Here is a 12,194-nt window from a genome sequence, read left to right as displayed (position 1 = left end):
TCTGGGTATCTGTTAATTTCGTCTTCTTCTTCTTCAGTCAACTAATTCTTTAATTGAAATTTAATTATTGTTCAATTCAATCATCCTGAAAAACGTGGTTGATTGAGAGAAATGGGGTTAGTTTAAGTAACCAACTTTTGATCAATTGTTCTTCCTCATATTTCGTAATTATTGTTTGGTTAGAGTTAATAGTTTATTCATCTGGATATCTGTTCATGGCGCCAATTTCGTCTTCTCCTTCTTCAGTCAAAAAATTCTTTAATTATAATTTAATAATTGTTCAATTCACCAACTTTTGATCAATTGTTCTTCCTCATGGCTCGTAATTTTACCCTTTTATCCTCTGCTTAAAGTTCCTTTTTTCTGTAAAATAATCTTCCCAATCTACTGGAAATTTGAAATTTGAAATTTGAGTCGTGATTATTGCTATTAGGTGAGTTTCTTCATCTGGGTATCTGTTAATGTCAGTGTTTTTCACTTGGAAAATTGTTGGGTTTTCCCCTTACTTTGCAATTGGGTGAATTTTTGCATCTGGGTTTATGTGAATTAGTTTGTAGACTGTGGTGTTTGAATTTGATTGAGTTAGGTTTAATTTGTTTGTTTTGAGAAATTAGTTGAGGCTTTTTCAGCTTGATTTGAGAGTTGTAGCTTGTGGGAATAAATTGATTTCATTAGTTTCTTCAATTAATTCAAACCCATTGATGAATATGTTGGTAATTTTGTCATTGAATGTGCAAAAACTTAGGCATACAGGTAACAATAGGAAAACTTCCATTGAGATGTGGGATCAAAATAGAGTAAGGTACTCTTGTATTGATGAAGCTTTACCAATTGAGATAGGGAACATAATGGAGTAAATTTCAGTTAAAATATTGAAAATTTTTAGATAATTATTGTCGCCGGAGACGTTGACAGCGGTGAATTTTCCGGCTGAACAATGGTCACCGGAATTGCTTCATGTTGTTGGTGGTGTGATATAGTTGATCAATAGAGACTAATTTTCATTAACACACAATTTTAATACACGAATTCAGTTCGAGATCTTAATTAATGAGTCAAGCCTGAGCTATTATTGCCTCGGCTTAAAAGCTCGTCAACAGGCTCAGTTTTTTTTTTTGGGGTCAATTATCTTAGTTGTGTTATTGATAATGCATTATACCCCGTTTTATTTCTCTAATACTTCAAGTCAGTAGTCCCCTTTGGTGCAAATTGTTTGTTTGTTATTAGTAGTTCACAAATTATTTAGACAATTGCTTACTCACCCAATTAGAAGTATGTCAAGTAGGTTAGTACTATCTTTATCTTGTCGGGCCGGCTCGTGCTGAAAAGTTCAAAGCAGGGCCCAGGCTCACGGGCTTTCGTGTTGAGCCGGTCCGTCGTACCTAAGCCTAATTTTACGAAATTTAACGTGTTTTGTCGTGCCTTGTCGAGCTTTTTCCATAAAAATGTGACCAAGGGACCACGACTTTGTGCTTGTGTCGGACAGTTCTTTTTCGTGTCCGTGACGGGCCAAACTTTTTTCGTGTTGGTTCAGCCCAACCCGACCCACAACCATCTTACTACGAACTGCAAGGCCCACGAACTCGCCCACCTACAAAAAAAGAAGTTAAATCTTATTAAATTCGCTTGTTAAAATTGTGTGTTAACAAACGTGAAACTGCATAAGTTGCAACCAATATGGAACGTAAACGCAGCATGTTCTGGTAAGGCTATAAGCAAGAAACCAGCTGAGATCCATTCGGTTAATTGGGCCAGTATGTTAGATGAAACTTAGGCCCATGGAAAATATTTCAGGGCCCCAATATTAAATGTGACAACCGGGTCAATATGGGCCCCCGTATGACTAAGTGGTATAGGATTCATATACTTGCTGCAAGCCCAGAACCAATAAGGAGAAAGAGCATTCCATTCGGTCTACTTATAATCTCAACCAAAGTTATACACTAAAATTAATTGGATTAGTGGAAGTAATAACTCAAGTTTATAAGTTAATATCTTATCTAACATTGAGTTTCAACACTCCATTTCCGGGCTTTTCTACATTGTGGGACAACTCACATGTGGTTAATATTGATTTTCAACGAGTATTTACGTGTTTATTAATCTCTGTTCTATAAAAAAAAACTCTTGCAATCTCCTGATTTGGTGTCTCAGTGAAATATCTATAATATCCTTAATGAGTAATTTCGAATCACGGAGTACCTTTATTACCCTCGTTAGTAATACACATAATTATAAAAGATACTATCATTGAGAATTTCTCCGAAAATTATTTGTTAGTGAACTCTCTAATCACAGACACACACACACACAAAAAATCTTTATGGAAAAATCACAAAGAATCAGACTCAATTATCATTTACATGACTAATAAGTTACTCCCTCCGTCCCGGAATATTTGACCTGTTTTCCTTATCGGGTCGTCCCTTAATACTTGACCTGTTTCTAAAAATGGAAATATTCTAACAATATTATATTATTTCTCACTCCACCTCTATTAACCCACCTACCCCCTACTCCATACAAAAAATAATTAAAAATTCAATCCCTACTCTCCCCCATCCCCACCTCTTAACCCACCTCTACTAACTACATTAAAATAATACCCCACTATCAACTACTACCTATTAAAATAAATAAGTCAATTCAAGTCCCTTAAACTCTATGCCGGTCAAACCGGGTCGAGTATTCCGGGACGGAGGGAGTATAACCACGAATTTTGCACCAAGTATATATTCTTATCTTATGAGTTTTGGCTTATTCCACACAAGAAGTTCTGATATAATTCTTAATGAAGTGTCTATTTTCGTTACAAAAACATCTAAATTTGTACTCCCTTTTATATTTATTAAGGGGGTGTGTTAAGATCTGATCCATGAAACATCACGTGTGAGAGTCCCACATTGATAAAAGAGAAGAGAGTTAAACACTTAATAAGGCCAAGGGGCTACTACGGTCTTGAAACACCATATGGTTTTAAGGTGGAACCTCCTACGGTCTTGTTAAGTGGACTCTCTCTCTTGGTGACGGGCGCGGACCAAGCCCGTATTTAACAGGGTGTTTGGTTATGAGAGGTTTGAGAGAAAAATAGCTTTTTGGGGTGAATTAGAGGTTTGACTTTTAGAAAGAGCTATTTGAAAGTGTTTGGTTAGGCGAGGTTTGGGGTGAAAAAGCTAATTTTGAAAAGTTCAATATAGGAGCTTTTTTCAATTAGAGGTTTGAGAAAGTGGATGAAAATGACTATTTTGTCCTACTATTGCCTATAATTACAATAGAGTGAGTTGATTTTAATAAAGTAAGATACAATTATAATAAAAGATAATGACTAATGAGAGTATTACATATCCAAAGAATGTAAAAGATAAAGACGAAATAATAAAATAGGTGAGATTGGGGCCATGCGGTAATGAGGAACGATAAATAAGAGGAAAAAATACCGTAATATATGAAAATTGCACCATTTATAAAATACGGCACGAATTAAAAAATATCCATTTAATAAAATACGGAGGGAATATTATGTAGTAAACTAAAGACACAAATAATACAAGCTTAATTGTCTCTTCTTTGGGTAAAATATAATTATATTTGAGAGTGAAAACATTATATTTCAAGTAAAAATAAAACGGAGGAAATACTGTATTGTTTTATTCATTTAGTATTAAGTTTCTAATCGCCTCAAATTAAGCATGATATTTTAATTTTTTTATAACTTCTATAGGATCGTAATTCATGATTATAAATCATGGTCTAAATTTCCGACCACTTATTTTTACAATTTCTTTATTTAATGAATTTAGTCATGCGTTTCATAGTGTGATAAGTCATCCAAAATGATGACATAGAAGTATAAAACTCTTTACCACTTTAATTTTGGTTACAAATTAAGTCATGCGTGCACCTACTACTCAAGCAAAAGCCCACATACTTATATTTAAGAAAAGGACAAGTTCATAATTAATTACATAGGGTCGGTATTTTTTTTTTTTTCTCTTTGTCAGAAAATAAAAAATAAAAATATGAAAACCACAAAAAATAGTTTTTCAGTTTATTATTGCCAGTTTCAGAATTAACATGCTTAACTTAGATATGACTGTTTTTTAGTTAATAATTTAATCTAGATCATATACTCCACGAGACTCCGTAACTTTTAAAATAAAATAACTGAAAAATGGCAGTAAAATTAAAAGAGTCTTTTAACATTTTTTAAAAAAAGAAGTCAAAAACGTCAACTCTTATCATCTTACACTATCTTTCTAGCCCCCATATAAGGATTCTTCCTTCCCCACAATCCACAATTCCACAATTCCACATACTATAACACATTCTCTCTCCTCACTAACCTTGATTTTAAGTTAATAAGTAGCTTCCAAAAAAATCTCCCCTCCATACATGCACATCCCTTCTCTCTCCTTCCCCTCTTTATCTATGCACAAAGACAAATACACCATTCCTCGAATCGAGGTCCAGCATCCAAAACTATATTGAATATATCTGTGAGAGTTACCAGTTCAGTAAACTATATTGAACATATCTGTAAGAGGTACCAGTTCAGTAAGTACGTACTTTCACTATCCTTATCATAATCGAATATTTTTTTTTTATATAGTTGTATATATATATATATAAGTTGAAATATCATTTTCCAAATTTAATTTGATTGATATATATTAGTATATTTAGGTTGTGATTGTGAAGGTACCACGTAATAAGTAACGTGATGCAAGGTCCTACAAAAACAGAAGAAGCGTGTACCAAAGAAGCGATAGTAATAACAGGTGGAGCTCTTATTAGTGGCGGTTTAATCACTCCTTCAACTAATCAAAATCACGTCGTTGTTGATGATGAGGTCAGTTTTTTGTTTCTTACACTCTAAATAGTTGTTTTTACTGTATTTTTGATCATGTAAATCTCCTTAATTACTCATTAACACTACAAGAAATTGTACTATTAACGACGGGATTTCCCGTCGCGAAAGGCCAATAATCGTTGATTAACGACGGGATTTCCTGTCGCAAACCCGTCATAAAAGGGGGTCGTCGTTAATGAAAATCTCGTCGTAAATCCGTCGTAAACCCGTCGTAAAAGACATTTGCGACGGTTATTCCCGTCATTGTTTGGTTGTTAGCCCCGTCGCAAAAGGCTTTTGCGACGAGATTTTTGACCCGTCGTAATTAGGTTGTCGTTAAAGATACAAATTCTTGTAATGTAAGAAGCATTTCGATAATTATATTTATAAGGGTTATAAATTTATAATGTACTCCGTAACAGTATGATCACCATGTTAGAAAACCTGACATAAATTACATAAAATTTAGTGAATGTTATGGAGTACTTTGTAGTTTACGACTTCATATAGTGTACATACGATGAATGTAGATTGCAGAATACATGCATATATTCATTTATTTTTTTTATGTATATACCAAAAAGAATGTGCATGAACTACTTCATCCCCAAAAAACTTGCCAATGTAAAGATCACAAACAATGCATACAATTTTCATGATTCTTGATAAATTTGAATAAGCTAGATAAGAATGCATAAAATTTTATAATTCTTTATAACAAATTTTATATGTATCTTGTTCAAATGTGCATTGTATACCAAGAAAGAGCTTTTAGTTCATCAACCCTAATTGCACCTGGACCTGGTAAATTTTCTTGTATAAGTTATTATGTTCGATAACCCAGAATCTTTGATTTCTCATAAGGTGTCAGTGGACAGTGGCGTCTTAAAAGTAGCCCCGCAAGTATTTCGTGTACCCTTTTCCATGGCCGGTTGTTTTTGTTCAAACATTAGTTGTTGAATATAATGAATAATGAAGTAATGAAACAGTTGAATATAATGTATTTGGTCGAGTTTTTAGCAAAGGGAGCCCACAAAATGCACGCTTGTTGTTTATAAGGGCATAAGGCCGTCATAATCAAAATTATTTATAGTAGTATTCGCTGCATGCAGATCTTGAATAGTTTTATTAGGGGAATTAATAGAAAAATCAAGCAATATATCAGTAGTATGTAATTTATATGATTATACATAAATTTTAGGAGGGCGTAATAGAAAATACACTGCGAAATTATCTGCTCTGGGGTTAGGCTAACTTAATCCATAAGGAATATCCGCCGCTATATTTCACAACAAGTTAGTTTTGACATAGTGGCTGATCACTTTGTTTCCTCAATCAGTTGGTTGGGAATTCAAATCTCAACATTTAGAAATGAAAAAGGATCATTGGCCAGCAATATACCTTTAATTTGAGCACGCGTAGCAAGAGGGTTAGCAATTGTTATCAACGTTTCATGTGCACCTTTATACACTAACAAAATAATAATCAATACTTGGCATTCATTAATTATAATGTGGAGAAAAAAAGGAACATCTTTTAACAAAATTAAGCCATCTTTTTAGCTAAGCATGGGATGTGACTTCTTTTTATCACTTTGTTATCATGATTTTTACATGAATTTCAACTCATATAACACACGAGAATTTCTTCCCTTTTTGTCAAAATTTTGATTAATAGTGGGATATTATTAGGAAGTATGTGGGACCCCAAAAGGGAAAAACAACTCCATCTATTTTACGCATGATGCTATTTATTCTTTAGGCACACTATCATTAATTCATTTTATCCTACTTTTGACACTAAAAGGGATACTAATTGCTAAATCCCGACTTTCTCATGCCTTTCAAGAATTAACAACATTCAATAGAAAAAGGGAAAAAGTAATTTGTTAACTCATTGAACAACAATAAAGCAAGAAACACGTCTTTTCTCTCCGTCCAAAATTAGCCAGTCTCAAAACGTATTTTTAGACCAAAGCCCGAAAAATCTCAATTTGGACCGAAAAACTTAAAAGGGAATTTCGGTATGGGGTTGGATCATCAGTCCATGTGATGACTCCCCTTACTAGTAAAGGGATGCTATGGGTACTGACGGGGAAAACGAATCACCATGAAACTAGTATCCACTGGTAGCAGCTAAAGAAACCGCTGAGTTCTACGGTGGATCCCACCGATGCTCGCCCTTCTCATTTGCCAATGAACTGGATCCGCTGCCCGCACCAAATTTATGGGGTTGGATATGAATTTTGGTGTTAAAGCCTGGCCAAATCAATTCTTATTGACTTGATTCCTTTACCCGAATTTACTCTCTTGTAATCTGGTCCTATAAGCCTGGCCCGACCTCTAAATCTGGTCCTATAAGTCAATAAGTTCCAATCAGACCTTATAAGTTCCATTACAAGTTCCAATCAAGTCTTATAAATTTACTCTCTTATAATCAGGTCTGGTCAATTCCAATATGTTTCAAATATGTCTTACCAGGTGATTCAGGTTAATCACGTTATTAGTTCCAATAAGTTCAGATTTCATCCAATAAAGAGAACGCACCATGGTCCACTTTCTAAATTGCGCACCACAAGTGATAAGAGTATTAGTTTGGAATGATGCAATGATTTTCAAACTTGATCTACACGCTTAATATAAACTTTTAGAAACGAAATGATCTAAAATCTAAAAAGTGGTACAATTAACAATTTTGGTCCAAGATTAGCGCGTTGGTTTGTGTTTGGTGTTGTACATGTGGCCCAATTGAGGCCCACAAAAGTTTCGAGAAATAGTTTTAAGGCTGCAACTTTGTGAAACATTTGATGGACCATGTAACCCATTATATTGCCTACATAATTTTCAATATTTTAATTAAATTAAAATCTCATATATTGGTCTAATTACGCATGCTCAAATCCCAACCCTACTCATCTTCACCCTTCACTTTTCCACACGAGATGATCTTTAAGTAATCATCAAAGGAAGAAGAATGCCACAATTTGTGTTAATTCTTTGGTTGCTTTGATGTTACCAAATCTATATATTCTTCCCTTCTTTTGAGGTATAATGATTGGATGATGCGACTTGTATATAAACGTATAAACAAACAACTTTATACATACTCTGCAGTATATAAAATGAGGCTTATACTATATACTCCGTATTAACTAACATAAGTTGGTGGGGAACTCACCTTGTGACTTGGAGGTCACAAGGTTGAGCCCCATCAACTGCGAAATGTTTGGGAGTGATTCAAGCGTTGACTTGCGTAGCTAGACTGGTTAACATGTATTTGTGTTTTCTAAACTGGCGAGTGCCCAAAACATAAGATTAGATATGCAATTATTCGTTTTCAGGGATGATTATGTGTAACTTATTCAAAGTTCGATAAAGATGAGCCTGATTTACATTTGTAGTAAGATATTTTTGCACTCGCACCATTTTATCTACATCGAAAAATTTGCACCCATTTCTCAATGAGAACTTCGTATAGCCAATAGGTGTCCAAAAATAACCTTTTTAAAATGAACTTTCAAAAAAGATATTATAAAGAGTTATAATTAGGTGTTATTCAAGAAAGATACATCAAAATTGATATTATAAATTAGTATTACAAAGTCACAATCAAAGATTAATCACGATATAATTTATAATAAGGTAGACAGAGTACGGAATAGATAATTCGATAAATAGTTACCCTCATTGCCTCATACAATCATCCACGACAATGTGAAGAAATAAAAATTCATTTCATTCCTTCAATTCTTCTACAAAATTAAAATAAAAAATAAAAATAAAAAATAAAAAAAACGTGAACAAAATGAAGAAAGTGACGCCACAAGAACAAGAACAAGAAGATGTACAGCTGCTCAAATAGTCAAATGTGGAGCATGCGTCGATAATAACAACTTATTTCGTCGTCTTCATCTATCAATTCTTTAATTAAAACTTTAATTGATTCTTTAATTCCATTCATCTTGATAAACGTGGATGATCGGGAGAAACACTCATCTGTGAAGTGGGGTTTGTTTAAGTTACCAGCTTTTAATTTTCCAGATGGGATCAATATTTCTTCCTCATGGTTCGTAATTTTACCCTTTTATCTCTGCTTAAAGTTCCTTTTCTTTCTGTTCAATAATCTTCGCAATCTACTGGAAAAATTGAAATTTGAGTCGTGATTATTGCAATTAGGTGAGTTTCTTCATCTGGGTTTCTGTTAATGTCGCTAATTTCGTATATTTATGGCTGTTTATTAGCTCAATACAGTGTTTTTCATTCGGAAAATTGTCGGCGTTTAACCTTATTCATCAATTGGGTGAATGTTTGCATCTGGGTTTGTGTTAATTAGTTTAAATATGCTATAGTTTATGTGATTGAGTTTGATTGATTTAGGTTTATTTTGTTTCTTTTGAGAAATTAGCTGTCGCTTTAATTTCAGTTCAATTCGAGAGGTATAGTTTGTGGGCATACATTGATTTCATTAGTTTTGTGAATATTGGATGAAACCCATTGATGAATATGTTGGAATTTTTGTTATTAAATGTGCAGAAACTTAGGCATACAGTTTGATTGCTTTAGGTTTATTTTAGTCATGGCTTTAATTTCAGCTAAATTCAATAGTTATAAGTTCATCAGCATACATTGATTTCATTACTTTCTTCAATCAAATATTTGATAATTTTGTGAATTATTAGATGAAATGAAACCCAATTGATGAATATGTTGAATTTTTTTATTATCAAATGTGCAGAAACTTAGGCATACAGGTAACAACAATAGGCAAACTTCCATTGAAATGGGGGATCACAATGGAGTAAGATATTCTGGTATTGAAGAAGGTTTACCTTCTTCACCTACAACTGATAAATCCAGAAAAATTTCATTACTTCCCCTTATTTTCCTCATCTTCTACGAGGTTTCCGGTGGTCCGTTTGGGGTAGAAGACAGTGTTGGGGCAGCAGGACCTCTATTAGCTCTTGCCGGTTTCTTAGTTTTCCCCTTCATATGGAGTGTTCCCGAAGCTTTAATCACTGCAGAAATGGGAACAATGTTTCCAGAAAATGGAGGTTATGTAGTTTGGGTTACTGCTGCATTAGGTGAGTATTGGGGTTTCCAACAAGGTTGGATGAAATGGCTTAGTGGTGTCATTGATAACGCGTTATACCCCGTTTTGTTTCTCGATTACTTCAAATCAGTGGTTCCTTTGGTAGGTCATGGTTATCCAAGAACAATAGCAGTGTTAGTTTTAACAGCAGGTCTCACTTTCTTGAACTATAGAGGTATGACTATTGTTGGGAGAGCAGCTGTTCTTTTAGGGGTGGTTTCTATTCTTCCTTTTATAGTTATGGGATTGTTATCAATCCCGAGAATTGAGCCTTCAAGATGGTTAGTAGTTGATCTTCATAATGTAAACTGGGGTTTGTATTTAAACACTCTGTTCTGGAATCTGAACTACTGGGATTCAGTAAGTACACTTGCTGGTGAAGTAGAGAACCCAAAGAAAACACTTCCAAAGGCGTTGTCTTATGCTTTAATCTTTGTTGTTGCTGCTTATTTCTTCCCACTTTTAGCCGGTACCGGTGCGATCCCACTTGACCGTAGTCAATGGTCTGACGGCTATTTCGCTGAGGTGGCGAAAATCATCGGTGGAACGTGGCTATGTTGGTGGGTCCAGGGTGCGGCTGCAATGTCAAACATGGGAATGTTTGTTGCAGAAATGAGCAGTGATTCTTTCCAACTTTTGGGTATGGCAGAACGAGGCATGCTTCCCGAACTCTTTGCAAAGAGATCACGGCATGGAACACCACTAATCGGAATACTCTTCTCAGCTTCTGGTGTAATTTTACTATCTTGGTTGAGTTTCGAAGAGATAATTGCTGCTGAAAATTTCTTGTATTGTTTTGGAATGATCCTCGAATTCATAGCATTTGTGGTGATGCGTATCAAGCAACCGAATACACCCCGACCTCACAAAATCCCGTTCGGGACAGTTGGAGCTGTACTGATCTGTATTCCTCCGACCATTTTGATCTGCGTGGTTTTGGCTCTTGCGTCCGTTAAAGTCATGATTGTGAGCCTCATAGCTGTTTCGATTGGTCTGGTGATGCACCCTGCTCTTAAGTATTGCGAGAAGAAAAGATGGATGAAATTTTCAGTAAGTTCTAATCTTCCTGATTTAGAAACAGAAGTTCATGATAATACTCAATCCTTGGTTCAATAGCAAGTTGCAATGAAGAAGAAAAAGAAAGGCTAACCATATTCTTGAATTTTTAAAGTTGGATTTTAAGAATACAGTGGTGTTTATAGCCTTACAAAGGGTGTCAATGTATGTTGTAGCCTTAATGTGTTTTTGCCTTGCTATTTTAGCTTCTGATCGTGACTGGGTTGCTGTGTAAATCATCTTGTTTTAATACTTTAATAGTGATGATTAGTAGGAATTGCAATTGGAAATTCCTAAATCAGGTTTATAGCTTTCTTTCAGTATTGAGTTGTAAGTTTTTCAGTCGTTTGGTAAATTTCTTTCTGCCGTTTTCTTTAGATTGAAAATTATTCAAGGGATGAACTGTTACTGAGAGTTAGGGAGGAGTAAAGATGGTCGTGGCCCGACCCAGCACGAGCATGAAGTCGTGCTTGGGCCGTATTTTTTTTGGAAAAAACACGACACGGAAAAGCACACTAAATCTAGTAAAATTAAGCTTAGGCCGTGGGCTTGAGCCCCTTTTGAACTTTTCAGCCAGCCTGACCCGATGAAAAGTGATTCTAGTGGGGCTAGGCCCGAATCCTGACCCGGCATGGGCCACTACCATCTTTAGGGGTGAGGGGGCTTGGGCTCCGTTTTAAACTTTTCAGCCCAGCCCGACCCGATGAAGAGTGATTCTGGTGGGCATAGGCCCGAAGCCTGACCCGGGATGGCCCACGGCCATATTTAGGGGTGAAGGGGGAGCTATTTACTGCTATATTTAAGAGGCAAAATAAATAAAGTAGAGACAAATTGAAATTGTAATTCTTTAATAACTAACTGTCACATTACAATACTCGATCTAAAATAAATAAAACACAAAGTACTAATAATAACAATACCTAATACTTCCTCCATTCTTTTTTAAAAAATGACACAATTGTACTTTTGGCACAATTCATATAATATACTTTGACCATCAATTGTGATTTATACTTAACAAAAAATATAGTCATGTGGGATCTTGTTATAATCGTCTCATACTATAGTTTTATAATATCAAACTTTTATAATTTTTAACCATTGATAATAAAAGGTATTAATGGTTAAAATCACCTATCTAGCTCCGCCACTGCCGACGAGGATGGCGGAAAACCATAGACGAAAGGTCCGTACATCTACG

At 34.9% G+C, this 12,194-nt stretch overlaps 1 protein-coding gene across 7 annotated transcripts; it reads left to right on the top strand.

Moving 5' to 3' along the window:
* Positions 1-4,295: 4,295 nt before the first annotated feature.
* On the top strand, positions 4,296-11,370 carry LOC110801319 (probable polyamine transporter At1g31830). 7 transcript variants are annotated; one of them, XM_022006662.2, is made up of 3 exons: positions 4,296-4,543; positions 4,684-4,849; positions 9,584-11,370. In XM_022006662.2, the coding sequence occupies exons 2-3, from the start codon at positions 4,721-4,723 to the stop codon at positions 11,051-11,053; spliced, it is 1,599 nt and encodes a 532-aa protein (XP_021862354.1). In that variant the 5' UTR covers positions 4,296-4,543; positions 4,684-4,720; the 3' UTR covers positions 11,054-11,370. The 7 variants fall into 7 exon arrangements, with proteins under 7 accessions (XP_021862354.1, XP_056686766.1, XP_056686765.1 ...); XM_056830788.1 differs by having other exon boundaries at positions 4,675-4,849; XM_056830787.1 differs by having other exon boundaries at positions 4,296-4,558; positions 4,699-4,849.
* Positions 11,371-12,194: the final 824 nt, after the last annotated feature.

The sequence above is a fragment of the Spinacia oleracea genome, chromosome 6 (genome assembly GCF_020520425.1).
Source record: "Spinacia oleracea cultivar Varoflay chromosome 6, BTI_SOV_V1, whole genome shotgun sequence".
In the NCBI taxonomy this organism is placed as follows: domain Eukaryota; kingdom Viridiplantae; phylum Streptophyta; class Magnoliopsida; order Caryophyllales; family Amaranthaceae; genus Spinacia; species Spinacia oleracea.
This window is presented reverse-complemented; position numbering and strand designations above follow the sequence as displayed.

What these genes read in the sequence shown, in the direction of transcription:
- LOC110801319 (XM_022006662.2), top strand. Translation starts at nt 4,721, where the DNA reads ATGCAAGGTCCTACAAAAACAGAAGAAGCGTGTACCAAAGAAGCGATA. An exon ending in ACGTCGTTGTTGATGATGAG is followed by an intron (nt 4,850 to 9,583) that starts GTCAGTTTTTTG and finishes TCAAATGTGCAG; the next exon opens with AAACTTAGGCATACAGGTAA.